We start from the raw sequence: 22,536 nt of genomic DNA, 5'->3' as shown, positions 1-22,536 counted from the left end.
AAATCCTCCCTTGAAAGGCTTTGTTGGATGTGAATGAGCAGAATTCACAGCAAATTAATAAAAGGGTTTTTTGTCGGGATAAGTTGCTTCATGTTCTTGGGAAGCCTAGATCAGAACGTCCTGAGCCAAAGCCTCCAGTAAATCTCTTGATCGCTCAGTCATCAATTAACCCAGTTCCTGACATGCTAGGAATGAGCTCATCCTCCCTTGAGCTGACCTTCAAGGAAGAATCTGAGGAGTCATCCAAGGGAGACACACACACACACACACAAATAAACACACACATTGTAATATGGACAGTCATAATGGAAATCCATTGGTTCTCCACCCAATCCCATGTCCTGGACTATACCTGACCATCCTTCCTTTGTGAGAAACTTCCAAGCAGATATTTCTAATTTCAGAAGGCATAACATGGAATCTGAAGCCAGTTATCAGCTGCCTTCAGACTCAGACATCAATGAGGCAGAAGAACAGCTGGAGCCTCTTCCCAGTGACCATGTGTAGAGTTGCCAGACAAAGGGAAACAGCTAAAGAACAGGGGTCGACTTGGGAGTCAGGCTACAGATGGACAATGAATGGCCCCTCCCAGAGGGAATAAAAGAGGAGCGAAAGGGGAGTGGAGTTTGCAGGAGACAATTACTTCGCTTAATTGGTTCGTTGACTCTCTGAGACTCCTTGCCAAGTTTTGCAGATATCAGCTCTCCAAGCCAGATAAGGTCTGTGACTGTAAATCCTCCCTTGAAAAGGCTTTGTTGGATGCGAATGAGCAGAATTCACAATTAATAAAAGGGGTTTTTGTCGGGACAAGGAGTTTGCTTCAGGCTCTTGGGAATTCTGGGCCAGAACACCCCGTTTCAACAATCTATTAAATGCTAACCCTAACCACAATTTAATCTTGAGTGCACAAGAATTCACAACAGACACTAGCAGTTTAAAAGGCTGCTCAGATTTTATTAGTCCCCCATTTAACAAGTACAAAACGAAAGAAAAAACGCGTTATCAAGGCGGTGGAAAAAAGTGACGTAGTTGTGTTGATCCCCAAGTGAGTAGAAAAGAATGGTATGTGTGGAATTTTTTATTTTTATAGTTGTCGTTTTCATTTTTATAAAAACCCTACGTCTAAATTAATTGTACTCAGAAGCAGCCTAAACTAGTCTATGGGGAAAGGGGGGTGGGAAATGGGCTTTAGCCCCTAGCGGTTGAATCAGAAGCATTAGTTGTTGAAACGCCAGCCTTCCTCACGCTGTGGGACCCGCGCTGGATTTGCTTGGTTCGCTGGCGTGACGCTTCCTCATGACTTCCTGGGCCAGGTCACAGGTGATCATGCCATTGGCTACCTGGAAGGTTCCTGAGCTGTAAAGAGGTGAGATCCAAGTTATTTTTTCAGATATATCTCCACTATGTTCTGCTTTCATTACAACTTACAATTCCATTCTGTCATGTTCGCCCCCCAGTCACCTGTTAAAATTATCCCACCCAGTGCAGTGGTGGGATTCACAATTTTTTACTACCAGTTCTGTGGGTGGGGCTTGGTGGGCATGGCCAGGTTGTCATGTGACTGGGTTGTCATGTGACACGCTCTACATGGGGCTGCCCCTGAAAAGTGTTCGGAGATTACAATTGGTCCAGAATGCAGCCATGCGAGCGATACTGGATGTACTGAGATACACCCATATTACACCTATCCTCCGCGAGCTGCACTGGCTCCCTATCGGTCTCCGAACACGCTTCAAGGTGCTGGTTATCACCTTTAAAGCCCTACATGGCTTAGGACCCGGATATCTACGAGACCGTCTTCTGTCACATACCTCCCAGCGTCTGGTAAGATCACACAGGATGGGCCTCCTCCAGGTGCCGTTGACTAGACAATGTCGTCTGGTGGCCCCTCGGAGGAGGGCCTTCTCTGGAGCTGCCCCGGCCCTATGGAACGATCTACCCCCAGAGATCCGGACCCTGCCGACTCTCTCGGCCTTCCGTAAGTCTACTAAGACCTGGCTATTCCGGCAGGCCTGGGGCTGTTGACCTCATGACTGAGGTCCAGCCCCACTAAGACTGAGTGCATGATGTGTTTTTTAACCTGCTTTCTTCTCTATTTTATATTTTTTGTATTCTTTTAGAGCTGTTTTTATGTAAGCCGCCCGGAGTCCTTCGGAATTGGGCGGCATATAAATTCATTAAATTTACAATTTAGCCGTCCATTTTGCCAATTTTGCACTCCATTAAACAATAAACAGCAGCCCCTCTTTTCTATTCTTCTTTTTAATACTGCATGAAGTTTTTGCTCTAGGTTTTTTTTTTTAATTAGAGGGGAGCTAGAATCTCCTTCTTCTTCAACCGAAACCAAATTAAAGATGTGCAAAGAAAGCAGAAAATTCAGGAGGATTTACTTCCCCCCAAATTATCTTATTTCTTTTTCTTTTTACGACCCCATAATCCCTTAATTTGGGTACAATCGGGACGACTGGCCGGATCTGAGCATTTACTGGCTGGATGCCCTTCCTGATGCCTACACAGAGTTCACAGCAGATTTTGTTTTTTGCGCTTTAGGAGAGAAATTTTGCACTCCATTAAACAATACACAGCAGCCCCTCTTTTCTATTCTTCTTTTTAATACTGCATGAAGTTTTTGCTCTAGGTTTTTTTTTTAATTAGAGGGGAGGGGGGAGAGGTTGGTAATCCTCTGTGTTAGAGGCACCAAAATAACCAAGATGATATAAGGTCTCCTGCTAGAGCAGAAGATCGGACTAGATGACCTCCGAGGTCCCTTCCAGCCCTGGATTGCTGTGCCGTTTCAAAGCATCCTCTGAAGTTGCCTCTAGTGCCAGGGTTTGTGGTTCTTCCCTCCTCTTTTTCTCCTGGGAGCCAAAACGGGACACGTGGGAACTCCTGGAAGGGTGGTGGTGGTGGTGGAAGGGGCGGGGCCAGTCAGAGGTTTGTATTTGCCGGTTCTCCAAACTGGTTAAAATTTCCACTACCGACCGGTTCATGCGAACCGGTCTGAACCGGCTGAATACCACCTCTGCACCCAGGTAGTCCTCGACTTATGATCACAGTTGGGACTAGAATTTCCATTGTTAAGTCACTGCTGTCATACGTTAAAGTCGGATATGATTTTATGATGACCATTATGCAAACCATCATGGTCATTAAGTGAATCCGTGGTGATTAAAACGCATACCGCAATGGAACTTTTTTTTTTTTTTTTTGCCAGAAATGAGCAAAAATGGTTGCAAATTGCAATTGCTCAAACACAGGACAGCACAGTTGGTCATAAGTGCGAGCTGGTTGCCAAGGGCCCGAATCGCAATGATGTGAAACCTTTGGGGTTGGTACAAAGGTTGTTAAGTGGATTGGACCTTTTTTCAGCATAGTCATAGGTTCAAACCAGGGTTCCTGCCAGTTCTAACCTCTTCTGTAGAAGAGGTTCCACAAATCTACAGTGCGGTTTAGAACCGGTTCCAGCTCCCTCCCCCCGCCTGTCCGCCCATCATCAAGATGAAGAGCGAGAGGAGGAATTCTGGGAGTTGAAGTCCACAAGTCTTAAAGCTGTCAAGTTTGAACACCGCTGGGTTTTTTTTCTAAAGGGTTAGGGGTGCAAGGGTCTTGTAACTTGACAGCTTTAAGACTTGCGTGCTTCAAATGCCAGAGTTTCTGAGACAACATTTTGGTTGCTAAGCAAGAGCGTTGTTAAGTGAGTTTCACCACATTTTACAACTTGGCCATGCCCACCCAATCACATGGCTGGCAAGCCACTCCCACTTGGTCACATGGCTGGCAAGCCACTCCCATCTGGTCACATGGCCGGCAAGCCACACCCACAAAGCAGGCCATACCTACAGAAGAGGTTCTAAAAATTTTTGAAACCCACCACTGGTTGAAACGACTGCTAAATGAATGGTTGTAAGTCGAGGACTACTTGTTAGGTCTGCCTCCATGCCACAACTACCCCGACCAGAGGACTGGGGAATTCTGGGAGTTGAAGACCACCCCTTTTTAAAGTTGCCAAGATTTGAGAAACACTGGTCTAATCCCAGCTCACTTACTTCTCTGGAGATTCCGATACAGTTGTCATCACTGGATGGGTGTGTTTCCCAAAGAAGAAACTAGCCCACCAGTGTCCAGGATCAGATTTGGGAAGACCTACAAGGAAAGGAAAGGAAAAGAAAAACTAGTTATCAGAAACAGGAACGTTGTTTAGTTTAGAGACCACTTTGTCTTATTGAATATTTAAATTAATTTAATTTAATTTATTAAGTCCGTTCCTCTAGAGCAGGACTCTCCAACTGCAGCAACTTTAAGACGTGTGGACTTCAACTCCCAGAATTCCTCAGCCAGCATGGCTGACTGCTGGCTGAGGAATTCTGGGAGTTGAAGTCCACAAGTCATATAGTTGCCACGGTTGGTGACCCCTGTTCTAGAAATTCAAGGTAGCACACAAAGTCCTGCTACTATTCTTACCGGTTCACCGACAAAAGGGCGACTGACAAAACCGCGGTGACAAAACCGCGGTGACAAAACCACGAGTTCTAAAACGCTCCGACGAATGAGCGCTGAATCGTGCCGACAACAGCGCGGCGACAGAAGCGCGCTGTAAACCTAAACCTAACCCTAAACCTAACCTTAATCCTAACCCTTACCTTAACTTAAATCACCATTCTGTCGCTGCGCTGTTGTAAATCGCACTTCTGTCGCCACGCTGTTGTCACCGCGTTGATGATGTCGCGGTTTTGTCGGCGCGCTTTTGTCGTGCAATGGTTCTTACCACCTCCAAGTGGATGGAGATAGTGACTGGCACAAAATTACTCAAAGTGTACTACTTCCTGAACTAAGAGTGGATTTACAATGGATCTTCTTGCTTCTAGATTGCAGGTAGTTGTCTACTTACGACCGGCCGCTTAACAACAGTTCAAACTTACAACGGACTGCCAAAAAGTACTTTACCTACAACCCAGTTCCAGCAGCTGCCTGCAACTATGTGACTGCATTTTGGGTTGCTCAAAAACCAGCCCGCATTTATGCGCCTGTCATTTTAGTTACATAGCAAAAGCCAGTTTCTACCGTATTTTTCGGAGTATAAGCCGTACCTTAATTTGGGGGAGGAAAAGAAGAAAAAAAAAATCCTGCTTCTGCCTACCAGCATCCATCGGTATTCATCTGGCTAGAGTCCTTGCGGCAAACAGCCTGGTCAGCTTCTGCACGTTATTGCCGCCTGATTCAGCACAATGGATTGGCCTCCCGGAATACCCCCAATCAGCTGTTCCAGGCTGCAGGGATCGCCACAGCCCATTGCCGCCTCCATGCGTTGCCTTTCTGGCCTCCAGACGTTCCATTTTAGACCCGTTCCAGGCTGCAGGGATTCGTCACAGCACATCGCCACCAATCTCCGATTCCGCGTGGCATGTTTTCGGCCTCTGCACATCGCATTTTCAGCCAGTTCCAAGTGGCGGGGATTGCCGCTGCTGCCTAGAACTGGCCGAAAACGTGATGTGCAGAGGTTGAAAACGTGATGCGCGGCAGAGGCGATCGCCACATCCTGGAAGGGATCTAAAACGAAGTGTACGGAGGCCACAAAACAGCCAAAGTGTGGGGGGCTAGTGGGTGGGCGGGGCTTCGGCAACATTCGCTGTATAAGACGCAACACAATTTTCACCCATTTTTAGGGGAGGAAAAAAAAGTGTGTCTTATACTTTGAAAAATACGGTATTTCTAGGTTTTGGTAAAGATGGCCGTTCAGTTAATGACCCGATGTTTGATTAATGACTGCCACAAAAAAAGGTAACGAAAAAAGGTTGTAAACTCAGGTCCGGTCACGTGACAACCGGCTTTACAACCGTAATTGGAAAGACTCCATTATGGTTGTAAAGTGAGGACTATCTATACTCTCCTTTTTGACGGGAGTGAACATGCAGGAGAAAAGAGGGGACACAGAATGTAATATTCCCGTAGCACATCGGCCTTCAGTTTAACTTAGAGAAGGCCAGCCAGAAAAATCTCTGCCAATGAGATTTTTTGCTTATACCCAAACTTTCTTAGATCCAAGCCTTCTTGCCTTAGATAACCCCAAGTGAAAGAATAGAAGGTATTTTGAATTATTTACTCTCCTGCCAATCCATGTTAATCACACAAGGACATTTCTATTCCTTTCTTTAGCAAAAGAAAAGGGTAACAAAAGAGTCAGCACCATAAAATTGCTGATGGATATAATGTTTTGGCCAAAGAAGGAACTGAGATCAGCTCATCAGCTGCACCCAAATGGCAGGAAGACAATTTTGCATCTTCTTTGAATTTGGCTAGAATCTCCTTCTTCTTCAACCGAAACCGAATTAAAGATGTGCAAATAAAGCAGAAAATTCAGGAGGATTTACTTCCCCCCAAATTATCCTATTTCTTTTTCTTTTTACGACCCCATAATCCCTTAATTTGGGTACAGTCGGGACGACTGGCCGGAGCTGAGCATTTACTGGCTGGATGCCCTTCCTGATGCCTACACAGAGTTCACAGCAGATTTTGTTTTTTGCGCTTTAGGAGAGAAACGCCTACCCTATCTAGAATTGAATTCGCAACCTTCTGAGCGGGAGATGAGTGTCTTTATCACTAGATCACCACGCCGCTATGCCACACAACTCAATAGTTTATTGAAATTGGTCATGGGCCCTGGAAACTACGTTACAGATAGTCCTATCCATCAGGATCAAATCTCGTGAGACTGATCCAATTTTACTATTTTTTTGTGACGGTTGTTAAGGGAATCACCCTGGTTGTTAAACCAATCAGGAGTCATTAAGTGAACCCATAGTTTGCTATAGGCACGTGTTGTGGCCCAGCAGGAGCTGTTGGAGCTGCAAACAGACTCCGATAGCGAGGGACCCTATGAGTCGGCTCTGGAAGATGTGGAGGACCCTGGACAGGGTTCAGACTCCGAGCAGGGACCAGAGAGGCTGGTTGGCCATCAGGAGGCGCCTGAGGCATGGAGCAGCGGTGAAAGCCAAAGGGAGTTTGTCCCTGACGTCAGGCTCTGGAGCAGTGGGGAGGGGCTAAGGGGGGTGGTCCCGGACGCCAGGCAAAGATGGGCAAATAAGCACTGACAGCAACTACGGAGATATAAAAGACAATTGGGGCCAGGTGGTTGTAATTAGGCTCCTCCCAAGGGAGTATATAAGAAGAGACTTTGGGAGGAAGCTTTTTGCAGGACACAACCGTTATACTAAAGCTGGAGAAGCTCTTGTGTGTATTTCTTATCTGTGGAAGTCTGGGTTGCTGCCAAAGTCTTGTTGGTGTGTTAATTTACTGTGAATAATTGTCTAGCAGTAATCTTGTGTCGGCGTGACTCACCGTACGGAGGGGGGTCAGAACAGGAATGGTTTTGCCAATACCCAGAAGTAGCTGCTGGTTTTCAGCAAGACTGGCATAAAATGTAGTCAATTGACTGAGGGACACTGCAAACAGCTGTAAATGTGGCCCAGTGGCCAAGTGCTCAAACTGTGATCACATGATCACTGGGGTGCAATGGGGAGATTGTTGGAACTTTGAGTTTAGATCATAGATACCCCCAGGGGGTCCACCATAACTTTGAACGGTCACTATGTGACTGGTCACAAGTCGAGGACTCCCTGTGCTCTTCAACCTTTCTCGTTTCACATGCAATCAAAAGAGTGTGCGCTTAGATGTTCATGCACCTTGCATAGCAAAATCAGAATAAATAGCTAAGAAAAGAGTGTGTTAGAGTGTACTGAATCAACATGCTCACCTCTGAACTTTATAGAGAGCAAATTGCTCGCCCCGCCTAGCTTACTTAGATTAGAATTGGCTATTGAAAATCTCAGCCACTTTCTTGGTGGGTCTGAGTGCAAACCTATTTTTGCTTGAGTAAGACTCCTTGGTCTCAGCTCACCCAAAGTCAACATGGAGAAGAGAATCCGACAAGACAAGCAGTCAACAATGTGATGCTTGATAGCACATGAGTGCAAACCAATCCAGGGTGCGCTCCAGAGAGCAACCCTATTTATTTCCTGGTAATAAATCATCATAAGGCTTCACAAAAAATATTTAAAAGTCTTTAGTCTTATGAGAAGAATAAGTATATTGATTCAATGGACTATGGATTTTACGGACTATGGATTTAACGGACAAATTTCAAGCAACGTCAGATTTCACCCCAAAAGACAGACTCAGTTCACTCCATGGTGATTTAGTCCAGTCAACATTCCCACAATTTGCGCTGATGATACCTATGCGCAAAATCCTATCTACCATTTAGTAAACATTCCTCTCCATTCACATTCTTCCTGTCATCTTAGTACATGAAATCAGGGACTTTGATTTGCAAAGGCCTCTTACTAAAAGCAAGAATGAATTTTGACCTTCTACAAAACACTGACCTGGATGGTGCGGGATGACTTCTCCGGAGTACTCAGCACTTCCACAGGAGCTGTTACTGGAGGTGGAACCCAACCGTCCTGTAGGAGAAGACAAGGCACCATGTTAGCCAAAATATTGCTACGGGTAGTCTTCAATTTACAACTGAACCCAAGATTTCTGTTGCTAAGCAAGATAGCGAGTTTTGCCCCATTTCGTGCCCTTCCTACAAGCAAAATCAATGGGGGAAGCCAGGTTCACTTAACAACCATGGCAAAGAAATAAAAAATATCAGACGCAACTCACTGACTGCATCGCTTAGTGACAGAAGGTCCGGTTGCACCTGGGGTTGTAAGTTGAGGATTATCTGCACTCAGAAATAAACAATATCCAGAGCCTTTTTCATAGACATTAATTGGGGGTCACACTAACTTAAAACTCTGTAATTTCTTATTACAGAAGGGTGTCCAATTTTGGCAACTTTTAAGACACGTGGACTTCAACTCCCAGCATTCCTCAGGCAACATTACCTCCAACAGACCTATTAGATCCCACGGACTAGGCCTCCTCCGAATTCCATCTACCGGCCAATGCCGATTGGCTACCACCCGGAGGAGGGCCTTCTCTGTGGCTGCTCCGGCCCTCTGGAACGAGCTCCCCGTGGAGATTCGGACCCTCACCACCCTTCAGGCTTTCCGCAAAGCCCTTAAAACCTGGCTGTCCCGACAGGCCTGGGGCTGGCGAGTTCCCCGTCCCCGCTCGAATTGTGTGGTTGTTGATTGCTTTTAAATTGTTGTAGTTGTTTGTCCGTTGTTTTTCTCCTGTTTGTATCCCCCCCCCCTTACTTTGGTTTGTGAGCCGCCTTGAGTCCCTCTGGGAATAAGGCGGCATAGAAATGCAATAAATCAAATCAAATCAAATCAAATCAAACATCGCTGGCTGGGGAATTCTGGGAGTTGAAGCCCACAAGCCTCAAAGTTGCCAAGCTTTGGATTCCTCTGCTTCAGACTTTCACTTTGCGTAATTATTAAATGAAATGCATCAGGTGTTTCATTAATATTGTTCAAAAAGTTGCAACAAAGTTGGGGTTGAACAAAGAGACCCAGAAAAACTTCCCAAAACTAACAGCCTCTAGCTCAGTGTTTCTCAACCTTGGCGACTTTAGGTCCTGTGGACTTCAACTCCCAGAATCCCCCAGCCAGCACAGCTGGCTGGGGAATTCTGGGAGTTGAAGTCCACAGGACTTAAAGTCGCCAGGGTTGAGAAACACTGCTCTAGCTCCAAAATCCCATCTCAACACATATCCCATCTTCTCACGTGAATGCTGCAGAGACCAGGGAAGGGACACCATTCTTTGCAAACAATCCAACGCACCGCCTACATTGCCACGTTTCCCACTAAACCGATGAACTTTACACTGTCATGCCTTTGTGCCCCAAAACTCTATCCGGGGTGGAAAAATAAACAATGAAAGATTGCCAAGGACTTGGGCAGCGATTCAGACAAGCCCGTTCAGGTCAGGGAACAGGAGGTGAAGGTTTTTTTCAGTGCGGTCTTAAATTAATCCGATTCAACAGCCGAAACGGAAAGCAGCCTTGTCAAGCAGAGAGAGAAGCTTAAAAACTCGTTGGGTTACTAGGAAACTCACGACTTTTCTCTTTATAAACAAGGCAAGGAAAGAAGCTTGTTTTGGGAGCTGTTTCTTGTTTTCGTTTTAGTGCCTTCCACTGAGTCGTGACGACTGTTTCACTAAGTTTCCGCAATTTTCTTAGCAAGATTTCAAGAAGTGGTCTGCGGTTGCTTCCTGCCTAAGGCCGAGAGGATGACTGGCCCAAAGTCACCCAGCTGGCTTTCATGGCTAAGGTGGGACTAGAACTCACTGCCTCCTAGCAATTGGCTCAAAACCACCCAGCTGGCTTTCATGGCTAAGGCAGGAATAGAACTCACAGCCTCCTGGTGATTGGCCCAGTCACCCAGCCAGCTTTCATTGCTAATGCGGGACTAGAACTCACCGTCTCCTAGCAACTGGACCAAAGTCACCCAGCTGGCTTTCATGGCTAAGGCGGGACTAGAATTCATTGTCTCCTAGCAATCGGCTCAAAATCATTCAGCCGGATTTCGTGGATAAGATGGGACTAGAACTCCCAGTCTCCTGGCTCAAAATCATCCAGCTGGCTTTCATGGCTAAGGGGGGACTAGAACTCCCGGTGAAGGCAGAACTAGTCTCCCGGTGATTGGCACAACGGTTGAGTTCACATAAACCAAAGTTTTGTCCCTTGAAACCTCCTTTCGCTGTCTTCATCTCAAACGTGGCGCCCAAGATAGTGATCAGTGTGTGTGTGTGTGGTGTGTGTGTGTGTGTGTGTGTGTGTGTGTGTGTGTGTGTGTGTGTATATATATATATATATATATATATATATATATTTTATTTAGAGTCACAACCCTTGGTAAGCCCCAATTATGGGAGGAAGCTAACTGCTTCCATCATCTGTCAATCGGCTCGTCACAAGAGTCCATCACGACAGAAACCAGAAATTCCCAGTAAGGGTATGGCTAGCTGATGAGAGCTAAATAGCTTGAAATAGATCTATACTAGTCTCCCTTTATTTATTTATCAAATAAAAAACACATATATAACAAAGACAACATATATATATATATATATATATATATATATATATATATATATATATATATATATATATATATATATATATATACATACACACATACACACACACACACACACATACACACACACACACACACATTTAACCTGGTTAGTAATTAACCTAGTGTCAGGCCCAAAACCAGGAATGATGCGTGGTGATTCTTCTAAGCTGAGTTCACTGAGTTTATGGGCAAAATCTATACTCTACTCTCTGCATCTACCATATACTGTGGGAATTATTGAGGAGGGACTGTCTTTATCCTCTATCTCTCACACACGATAGATGGGTAGAGCTGCCTCTTATTCCTCCTTTTCGAGACGGGCTTATCTATGTTGCTTGGTAAGATGCACCTCCTCCCTCCTGGGCATCCACCTTCTCACTGCACTCATCCCATCTGTCTGTGGAGATTCTCAGTCATCCAGGCTGGTCAAAGGTGCTTTTTCAAGGGGCCACTGGCCTTTCTTGGCCTTTCTCTGAAGGCGTTTCGCTTCTGAAGAAGCTTCCTGGATGAAAAGCGAAACATCTTCAAAGAAAAACCAGAAAGTCCAGTTGCTTCTTGAAAAAAAGCACCTTTGGGAAATTCATCACATCTATTCTCTGCGTTTGCACAATATGGTGAATTGACCACCTCCTCCACAAAGAGGGGACTGGGCACTGTAGGACAAGCCCCCTTCTTCCAACCCCATTTGAGAAGGGTCTCCCCTGTAGTCCAAGCAGTGTTGATGTCACATGGTGTGTAACACCCTTTCTGAGGTCCACAAGGTGGAAAATGCTCAGCATGTCCCAATCCTGTGTTGAGCGTTTCTTTAGCCCTTCCTTGACAATGGCTAACAATGTTATTTTTTTCTCTCTCCTCTTACTTCGGTAGTAGTCGTGGGTTGCCACAAGGGAGCCACTGGACGGGATTGCTGCCATGTTTCTTGATCTTCTTTCTTGCGCAAGTTGTAAATCCTGGGACACACATAAGGAAAAAAGAAACCCACATTAAGCCTCTTATCAGAAGGAAGGAAACAGTCATAAAACAAATTAAGACTCCCAAGGCAGAGATACATCTCGTAGCAATAGCAGTTAGACTTATATACCGCTTCATAGGGCTTTCAGCCCTCTCTAAGCGGTTTACAGAGTCAGTATATTGCCCCCAACAACAATCCGGGTCCTCATTTTACCCACCTCGGAAGGATGGAAGGCTGAGTCAACCCTGAGCCGGTGAGATTAGAACCGCTGAACTGCAGATAGCAGTCAGCTGAAGTGCCTGCAGTACTGCACTCTACCCACTGCACCACCTTGGCTTTACTTACCTACTTAGTAAGACCACAACTAGAATATTGCATCCAGTTTTGCTCACCATGTTATAGAAAAGATGTGCAGACTCTAGAAAGAGTGCAGAGGAGAGCAACCAAGATGATTAGGGGACTGGAGGTTAAAACATATGAAGAACGGTTGCAGGAACTAGTGAAGAGAAGAACCAGGGGAGACATGATAGCAATAGCATGTAGACTTATATACTGCTTCACAGTGCTTCACAGCCCTCTCTAAGCGGTTTACAGAGTCAGCATATTGCCCCAACAATCAAGGTCCTCATTGGAAGAGCAGTCTTCCAATACTTGAGGTACTGTCAATGAGAGAATAGGTGTCAACCTATTTTCAAAAGCACCTGAGGGGCAGACAAGGAACAATGGATGGAAGCTGATCAAGGAGAGATTCAACCTAGAAATAAAAATTTTCTGAAACTGGGAACAATTAATTGATGGAACAGACGTTGTCTTCGGAAGTTGTGGGAGCTTCATCACTAGAAGCTTTCAAGAAGAGACTGGACTACCTTAATTAGGATAAATAACCGGGCCATAAATTGTAATTTGGGATCTGGTGAAAAAAATCCACAAATCTTACAAATTTTTGTTTGGACCTTGTTATGAAGATATAAATAATTTGAGTCAGAAGAGAGGAGATGTGATACAAATAAGGAAATGCTAATGTATACTCTGTATACAAGACAAAATGCTAATGTATACTCTGTATACAAGACAAAAACACAGACAGTATTATTCGCTCCTAGATGACCACTGACAAATATATTGCAAGGTATTTTTTTTCTCCTTGTGAATCAGGTGTAAAGATTTATAAACTTCCACATGTATTTGCAACCAATTGGACCTGTTATAACATTTAGCTACTATAATAGTTAACAGTTTAATCACCAATAAAGTTAAACCTCAAAGCCCTCTGTTAACACTCTGTTATTGTAATTAGCTCGTAGAAAGTCTAGAGAAGGAAACTAGAAAAATCTGCATTGAAAGATTTCAACATAAGATTAGAAAAATCTGCAGTGAATGTGTAGGAAGTTAGAACCCACCTCATTTCCTAGAAGAATGAAATATTCTAGGAAATATTAAAAAGGCAGAATATTATATTATTCTGCATGAGAAAAGGAGAAACATAGTTTTAAAGACAAAGCAGCTCCCTTCCCTTCAGTTCCAAGGTGATGGGATTAAGACATGGCCCTCAAGACATTAGCCCTCTACCCATCTCACCACAAGGAACCTGAGAAGATTACATCACCCAGCAAGGCTCAACCAAGCCTGTGACCCAGGACAGCCTACCAAGTTAGCTAAGAGCCCCGCCCCCTGGAAGTCTGACAGCCAATGGGATACTTTTCTTGTACAGGAACAGTAAACTCTTAAGAGAGGGTCCAAGAGAGGGTATAAATCCCTCTCTTATCCATGTGCTTTTTTGCCCGGGACATCAAGCCATGTGGTCCTGTCCACCATTAAACCATCTTTCCAAACAGCTGCCATGTTTCCAGTGTCTGTCTCCCCACTTGGAACTGAACCCAGATGGATATTTCTTCCAACACTTATCTACCACAAATCATCCCAAGTGTTATTTTTAATACCACAATTACGTCACTGTATGGTCTTTCAATATTGGAATTTTATTCGGGGTGGGGTGGGGGGGAATGGGGATTTATTGAAGAGCTATTATATATAGCTGGTGGTCCTCATTTAGTGACTGTTCTCAGTTACGACGGTGAGGAAAAAGCAACATGGGATAACCAATCCTTGCATCTACAACCTCTGTAAACCAAAGGAAGCTTGAAGGAAGAGCATAAGCATACACACCCCAGTTGCCCTTAGCAACTGCACTGCTTAACAATCCATTTGTCAGTACTCCCTTGTGGTTACTAAACAAGGACTATCTGTACACATCAATTAAATTGTCAGCCATCTTGCCATTTTTTTTCTGACGAAAACTTGCTGTGACTGACAAAGGCAACAACGAAGTCTGTAAGCACACACACAAACACACATGGACATTTTGGAAAAAAATGAGGCTTCTAATTTTTTGGGTGGGGTCCCCCTTCCCAGACAGAGCGACGAGTAGGGCTTAAGACATAAAAGGATGTGAATCATCCTTAGATCTGATTCATTCCCACAGTAGCTGGCAACCCATACTTGTGCCTACTTAGCCGTTGCTGAGGGTTCATTGCCACCGCAACCCAAAATTCTGACTAATGCCACGTAAATTGAGGGAGTAAATCCCAACCAACCCTTTGAAGAGCTACAATGGAAGAAGCATCAACACGTTTTCTTGTTCCACTAGAAGATTTCGTGGGACGCTTCGCACAACCTTAGAGATGGGGGCTTCTCTATGACTTGGATCAGCAAATAATCAGAAGAGAGCTGGAAGGCACTTTGGAGGCCTTCTAGTCCAGCCACCTGCTAAAGCTGGAGACCGGATTGCCAGTATAGAAAGGTTCATGAATTGGAATAGACATGGTAACAGGTCAGCCAATGGGGACTGTTTGGTGACCTAGATGGCTGGGAGCCTGGGAGTGGCTTAGGTTCATCTACCTACCTACCTACCTACAGCAGGGGTAGTCAACCTTTTTATATCTACCACCCACTTTTGTATCTCTGTTAGTAGTAAAATTTTCTAACCGCCCACCGGCTCCACAGTAATGGTGATTTATAAAGTAGGGAAGTAACTTTACTTTATAAAATTTATAAAGCAGAGTTACAGCAAACCCCTACCGCCTACCATGAAAGCTGGAATGCCCACTAGGGGGCAGTAGGGATCAGGTTGACTACCACTGATCTACAGTATGTATGTATGTATGTATGTATGTATGTATGTATGCATGCATGCATGCATCTATCTATCTATCTATCTATCTATCTATCTATCTATCTATCTATCTATCTATCTATCTATCTATCTATCTATCTATCTATCTATCATCTATCTATCAATCTATCTATCATATCTATCTACCTTCTATCTATCTACCTTCTATCTATCTATCTATCTATCTATCAATCATCTACCTACCTACTACCTACCTACCTACCTACCTACCTATTTATCTATCCAGGTAGTCCTTGACTTATGACACAGCTGGGACCAGAGTGCTTCTGTGATTCTATAGCTTCTGTGATTATTGATTTTGTGCTTCTGGATTCTGAGTTCTGGTTCTGGCTTCTGCTATAGGGTATTGCATATAAAGAAGGTTCTTATATAAATGAATCCTGCTGAATTATTTACTTGTTTGCTGGCTGGATTCCTGCAAACTCTTTTAACACCTATACCATTTCAGACAAGCGACTGTCCAGCCTCTTCTTAAAAACATCCAATGACGAAGCACCCACAATATCTGAAGGCAAGCTGTTCCACTGGTTGTCCTCACTGTTAGGAAGTTTCTCCTTAGTTCCAAGTTGCTTCTCTCCTGCATTAGTTTCCATCTTGCCTTCTGGTGCTTTGGAAAATAAGTTGACCTCGTCTTTGTAGAAGCCCCTCAAATGCTGTAAAGACTGCTATCATGTCTCCCCTAATCCTTCTTTTCTTTAGACTAGCCAAACACAAATCCTGCAAGCGTTCTTCATACGTTTTAGTCTCCAGGCCCTTAATCATCTTAGTTGCTCTTCTCTGCACTTTTTCCAAAGTCTCGACATCTTAAAAGTCTTATCCAACATTAAATCAAGCCACAAAGTTCTGAACTAACCATTGGCAGTTCAACTTAACTGGTTCTCCAATTCTAATAGGGGAGCAAATACTTTTCAGGATGTATTTGACATTTTAGTGGCATTTAGGAGGTCCATTCCAAGACTAGGGCAAATAAATTAATAACACAAAATAAAACGAAGTAATAATAAAATAAAATAATAAAAATAAAATAAATAAAATAAATACGAATCAAGTTTAAATAAATTTGGGTTAACATTCTGTTGTATTCGGTAAGTTTCTTCTTCTACAGCTGGTCCTCGACTTATGTCCACAATTGAGCCCAAAGTGTCTGATGCTAAGCGAGACATTTGTTAAGTGAGTTTTGCCCTATTTCACGACTTTCCTTGCCACAATTGTTAAGTGAATCACTGTAGTTTTTAAGTTAGTGACATTGTTGTTAAGTGAATCTGGCTTCCCCATTGACTGTGCTTGTCAGGAGGTGGCAAAATGTGATCAGACACCCCTGGGGCACTGCGACCGACGTAAATATGAGCCTATAAGCGTCCAAATTTTAATCATGTTTAATGACCATGGGGATGCTGCAATGGTCATTAAGTGTGAAAAATGGTCATGTCACTTTTTTCACTTTGAATGATCACTAAATGAACGGATGTAAATGCATATTGTAGTCAATTGCCACTTTACATATAGTTTACTTTAAAGGTAAGATGGCCTTAAAGGAACTTGGAAACCTGTTACTGGTTTGTACAAGTCAGAACTGACACAAAGGTGAAAACAAACACACAATCACTTCCTTAAGGCTAGAATATTAATCAGAATAGAACTGGATGGGACCTTGGAGGTCTTCTAGTCCAACCCTCTGCTCAAGCAGGAGACCCTATATAATTTCAGACAGATGGTTGTCCAGTCTCTTCTTAAAAACCTCCAGTGTTGGAGCACCCATAACTTCTGGTGGCAAGCTGTTCCACTGGTTAACTGTCCTATTAGGAAGTTTCTCCTTAATTCTAGGTTGCTTCTCTCTTTGATTAGTTTCCATCCATAGTTTCTTGTCCTGCCTTTTGGTGCTTTGGAAAATAAATTGACCCCACTCCTCTTTACGGCAACCTTTCAAATACTGGAATACTGCTATCATGTGTGTGTCCCCCCCCCCCCACAGTCCTTCATTTTTCTAAACACACCCAGAGATTGAAGCATGCGGTCAGTTTACCATTAGAAAAAGGATCACTTTTGTCTTAAAAACAATAATCTTCCAGTTTGACTCTTTGAAATGCAGCTGAGTTTAGAAATATTCTTGCTGCAATATTCTTGCTCACTTCTCGGGTGCCTTTTGTTTGACTGAGAACCAGAAACCTCTGATCTGAAAAACCGGAATAAACTGGCTTCGCGCCTGCTTACTTTAAGAAACTGCCTTTTTTTTTTAAAGCACAGCCTTTGCATTTAGCAAAACAAGCAAAATATGTGTTTTTTGTGCACGGAGATGAGATCGCATGCTTGTTTTCCCCCTAACCGAATTAGTTGTAATGTAAAACTCCAAAGAGCAGAGTTTGCATTTTGTGTTATTGTTTTGTCCTCGTTTTTTTCCTCCCTCTCTCCGCAATATGGCCACCAGACAGCCGCCAGCCAAACAAAACGCGGTCAAGAATCACTAAAAATACTTCTTTCCGATATAACGCGGATTAATTATTAACATTATGATAAGGGGGGGGGGACAGTAAACAAGGCTGCCATCCTGGCAAGCAGCCGCGTCAAGGCCAACGGATTCAGAGAGGTAAAATAACCTTGATAAATAAAAATTCCAATACCCCCCCCCTCCCACCCACCCCCAATGCCCTGGTGGTTTTTGACGGCTGGCGGGGAAAAAAAAGCGAAAACCCGAATGGAACGTTGAGACACCGGATGGAACGCCGAGACATCGCATGGAACGCGGAGGGCCGGAATGGAACGTTGGATGAAAGCTCAGAACGTTCGGGCCGCACGTCCTCTTTTTCTACCGACCCCCCCCCCCCCGCGGGAGGGGGAGGGTCGCTTAAAGCTCGTGAGAAAAAGACGACACGTGTCGCCGCGCCAGGCTGGGGAACAACCGCTGAGCGAAGCCAACACGTGTAGAATAGAATAGAATAGAACAACAAGAGTTGGAAGGGACCTTGGAGGTCTTCTAGTCCAACCCCCTGCCTAGACAGGAAACCCCATACCATTTCAACTCTATAACGTTTCTTTTACTTAATTTCTAAACCAAACAGAAGATACCGATTCATGGGCGTCCCACCCACCCCCCAAAAAAAGTAGACCACGGAGCGATCGTTTTCGCCTTCCACTACTACCGCCCTCCCCCCAGCTGTAGTAGCACCCCGATCCTAAAGGCGCAGATGGGTTTCTCGAGTCGAAGCCAAAGCGAAGTTCGCGGGACTTCGGCTGGGACTTGTTAAAGACGCGCTTGCAAGGAGAGGAAACCCAATTGAATTTCCTTTATTGATATTGATAATCAATATTGATAGTTTCCTGATTGCTTATTTGTGCCCTATGACTATCATTAAGTGTTGTACCTTTTTACTCTTGATTAATGTATTTTATTTTTCTTTATGTACACGGAGAGCATAGGCACCAAGGACAAAATCCTTCTGTGTCCAACCACACTTGGCCAATAAAGAATTCAATTCTATGATTTACTCCGGAGTAGTTAGGCGTGAGTAACGCGCATCCCCCAGTAAAGCACGGTCCCTAAGATTCCCCCACACTTCACGGATCTTACTCCTCAAAAGTCGCATTCAAACAAGAGCATTTATAGCACTGTAAAGTTAGGGACCCAAACCGGAAGAGGTTCCGAAAACATGGCCGGGCCTCGAAGATCCCCGATTTGTGACTCTGTGTGTGTCACATAAAGTGGCTGGATTCGCCTGGCACGTTTCCCTCCCTCTCCTTTTCCGAGTCCAGCCAGCCCTGGTCCCGAGACCGTCCCGTCAACCTAGGGAGTCCGATTCCGCACCCCACGCCCCAACCTATCCCCACGTTGGACTTTCAAGCTTGCTTGACGCGTGTCGAGGTAGGGGTATCGTGGGAAGGCAGCCCCCTCGCGCTTTCCCGAACGAGTTAAGGCGTTTATGCGCCAGCGGCTTCCACGAAAGGCTCTCGCATATCCGCAACGTGGGAATCCTTACGTGGGAAGAAGGAAGGGACAGAAAATGGGGAAGGGGTAAAAAGAGAAGCCCCCCCCCACCCTTTTACCTTGAAGTCTTAGTGTTCAGAATCCCGACGGCTTGAGACCACAGGTGACCTGGCTCAGGAAGGCAACTGCTAGGCGGGCGAGCCCATTTGCGAAGGAGATGCTGCGAGTCTCCACGACCACGAAAGACACCCAGACGACGATGGTTTTAAAGGCGGAAGGCGCCGCGCTCGCCTTTTTATAGGCCAGCCGGGCGGGTTGCTTGCGTCAGCTCAGGCCACGCTCCCTTCTTCTCCGACGAGGCGGCGAGGGAAGCCTACGAGCCTCTCGGCTCCGCGGACCGATCTCGCCCTCCTGCGGCCGCTCGAGGAGCCACCGAGCCCGGCCTTGGCTTGGAGGAGGCAAGAAGCCGATTCGGGGGCGAGGAAGCATCAAGAAACGGGGCGGCTATCGGAGCCGAGGGAGACAGATTTTAACAGATGAACAGAGTTGGAAGGGACCTTGGAGGTCATCTAGTCCAACCCCCAACCCCCCCAAAGCAGGAGACCCTACACCAGAGTTTGAAAGTTGAAGACAAGTTTGAAGACTTGCCAACTTGATAAAGGGACTTGTGGACTTCAACAGTTGGAAGGGACCTTGTAGGTCATCTAGTCCAACCCCCAACCCCCACCCCCAAAGCAGGAGACTCTACACCAGAGTTTGAAAGTTGAAGACAAGTTGGAAGACTTGCCAAGTTTAAGACTTGTGGACTTAGGGTTAGGTTAGGTTTAATTTTATTTGTATGCCGCCCTTTTCCCTGAAGGGACTCAGGGCGGCTCACAACTCAAAAAAGGAGGGGAAATACAAACAGAGTAACAAAAACATAGAAACCATACATAGTTAAAAGCACAACAATCATACCATTCGAAGTGGGGCAGCGAGTCTTTAGCCCCAGGCCTGTCGGAACAGCCAGGTTTTCAACAGAGTTGGAAGGGATCTTGTAGGTCATCTAGTCCAAACCCTCCCCCCCACCAAAAAAAAAGCAGGAGACCCTACACCAGAGTTTGAAATTTGAAGACAAGTTTGAAGATGCTGGCCTGAGAATTTTGGGAGTTGGAAGTTTTGGGAGTCCACAAGTCTTAAAGTTGCCAAGTTTGGGGACCCCTGCCCTACACCATTTCTGACAAATGGCACACCAGTCTCTTCTTGAAAGCCTCCAGTGATGTAGCACCCACAATGCCTGAAGGCAACTTCTGTTCCATTGATTGTTCTAATTGTCAGAAAGTTCCTCCTTATTTCCAGATTGAATCTCTTCTTGGTTCGTTGCCATCCATTATTTCTTGTCTGCCTTTCCGATGCTTTGGAAGAAGGTTAGGGTCTCTGCAGAGAGAGACGCAAGAGCAACCGGAATTTCTTGTCTTTTTTTTTCTTTTGGAGACGCTTCGCTTCTCATCCAAGAAGCTTCTTCAGCTCTGTGATGGTGAAGAAGGGAAGGATTTATATTCCTGGTCATTTGTATCCTTTTGGAGGGTCCTTCAAGCCCGTGGAAGTTTATCTCTGTCCTCAGGGTCACCTGAGTGGTGGAAATGGTTTCTGTAGTCTGCAATTTTTTCCTCTGGAAATCCATTCCTACACTGTGATTCACTTAACAGCAGTCAGTTGTCTGAAATAGTATAGGGCCGTGATGGCGAACCTATGGCATGCATGCTAGAGGTGGCACAAGGAGCCCTCTCTGTGAGTTTACGTGCCAGCCAACTGGCCTTTGCGCACGTGGAGCACCGGAAATCCGAACGTGACCCGACAAAAGCGGAACGTCATAAGCGTGCCGACAAAACCGCGGCGCTAAAACCGCGATGTCAAAAGCGCATTGACAACAGCGCGCCAACAACAGCGCGCCGACAGAAGCGCAATTTAAGTTAAGGTAAGGTTTAGGGTTAGGTTTAGGGTTAGGGTTAGGTTTAGGGTTAGGTTTAGGGTTAGGTTTAGGGTTAGGTTACAGCGCGCTTCTGTTGGCGCGCTGTTGTCGGCGCGCTTCAGGGCTCATTCGTCGCGCGGTTTTGTCGGCGCGGTTTTGTCACCGCGGTTTAGTCAGGCGCGCTTTTGTCGTTCGCACATTTGTGGTGGAACCAATCCGAAGACCAGCTGGTCGGTGTACATGCAGATGCCAGCCAGCTGGTGTTTCCATTTCTGGCGCACACGGAAACCAACTGGAAAACCATGCATGCGTGCACCGGAAACTGGAAGGCCAGCTGGAAAATGGCATGCGCGCACCAGAAACTGGAAGGCCAACTGGAAAATTGCGCATGCATGCACCGGAAACTGGAAGACCGTGCATGCGCGCACAGGAAACTGGAAGGCTTAGCTGGAAAACTGCATGCACACACCAGAAACTGGAAGGCCAACTGGAAGATTGCGCATGCGCGCACCAGAAAGTGGAAGACTGCACATGCGCGAACAGGAAACTGGAAGACTGTGCATGCACGCACCGGAAACTGGAAGACCGTGCATGCGCGCACAGGAAACTGGAAGACCGTGCATGCACGCACCGGAAACTGGAAGACCGCACATGGGCACACAGGAAACTGGAAGACCGCACATGGGTGCACAGGAAACTGGAAAACCATGCATGCGCGCACCAGAAACTGGAATGCCAACTGGAAGATTGCGCATGCACGCACCGGAAACTGGAAGACTGTGCATGCGCACACAGGAAACTGGAAAACCACGCATGCGTGCACCAGAAACTGGAAGGCCAACTGGAAGATTGCACATGCACGCACCAGAAACTGGAAGTCTGCGCATGCACGCACTGAAAACTGGAAACCATGCATGCGCACACAGGAAACTGGAATGCCAGCTGGAAGATTGCGCATGCATGCCCTGGAAACTGGAAGACTACATGCACACTGGCTAGTTGGTCTTCGGGTTTCTGAGCTCCAGCATGCATATCCATGCGCACGTGCACACGTTCGTGTTTCAGCCCTTGGTGCCGAAAAGGTTCGCCATCCCTGGTATAGGATCTCCTGCTTGAGCAGGGAGTTGGACTAGAAGGCCTCCAAGGTCCCTTCCAGCTCTCCTCTGATTCTCATGATTCTGATTTCCTGGGTAAAGTACACACAGAAAAGCAACTGACTTCCACACTGCCACACCAATTCTATTACATCGGTGGAGAAAAGATCTTGAGAAGTGCTTACTAAACAGTAATGCAGTGTTTAAGAGCAGGGAGGGGAATTTGTCCTGCAAGAAAGCACTCTCTGTTTCCCCAGTAGAGGTGGGTGTTTTCTGCCTGAAAGAGAGATTGTTCCCACGAACAATTGGTCCTTTGGCTAATTTTGTGTGAAATGGCGGAAAAATACCCCGGGAGGTTAAATGCCAGACCCTCCTATTGTTATCCTTCTGCTTCAA

General features: G+C 45.6%; 1 protein-coding gene across 1 annotated transcript; it reads right to left on the bottom strand.

The window, feature by feature from the left end:
• Positions 1–933: 933 nt before the first annotated feature.
• Positions 934–19,384, bottom strand: PPDPF (pancreatic progenitor cell differentiation and proliferation factor). The gene is made up of 5 exons (XM_032218067.1): positions 19,215–19,384; positions 11,891–11,981; positions 8,382–8,459; positions 4,047–4,143; positions 934–1,356 (listed from the first exon to the last, which is right to left on the bottom strand). The coding sequence occupies exons 2-5, from the start codon at positions 11,943–11,945 to the stop codon at positions 1,242–1,244; spliced, it is 345 nt and encodes a 114-aa protein (XP_032073958.1). The 5' UTR covers positions 11,946–11,981; positions 19,215–19,384; the 3' UTR covers positions 934–1,241.
• Between the last annotated feature and the right edge of the window lie 3,152 nt (positions 19,385–22,536).

Source organism: Thamnophis elegans, chromosome 5 (genome assembly GCF_009769535.1).
Source record: "Thamnophis elegans isolate rThaEle1 chromosome 5, rThaEle1.pri, whole genome shotgun sequence".
In the NCBI taxonomy this organism is placed as follows: domain Eukaryota; kingdom Metazoa; phylum Chordata; class Lepidosauria; order Squamata; family Colubridae; genus Thamnophis; species Thamnophis elegans.
Note: the sequence above shows the minus strand (reverse complement) of the source record. Positions and strands in the feature narration are given on the sequence as shown.

Coding starts and splice junctions, on each gene's coding strand:
- PPDPF (XM_032218067.1), bottom strand. CDS start 11,945: ATGGCAGCAATCCCGTCCAGTGGCTCCCTTGTGGCAACCCACGACTAC. Junction 4,144..8,381: donor AGTCATCCCGCACCATCCAG/GTCAGTGTTTTG, acceptor CTTTCCTTGTAG/GTCTTCCCAAATCTGATCCT. Junction 1,357..4,046: donor GTATCGGAATCTCCAGAGAA/GTAAGTGAGCTG, acceptor ACCTCTTTACAG/CTCAGGAACCTTCCAGGTAG.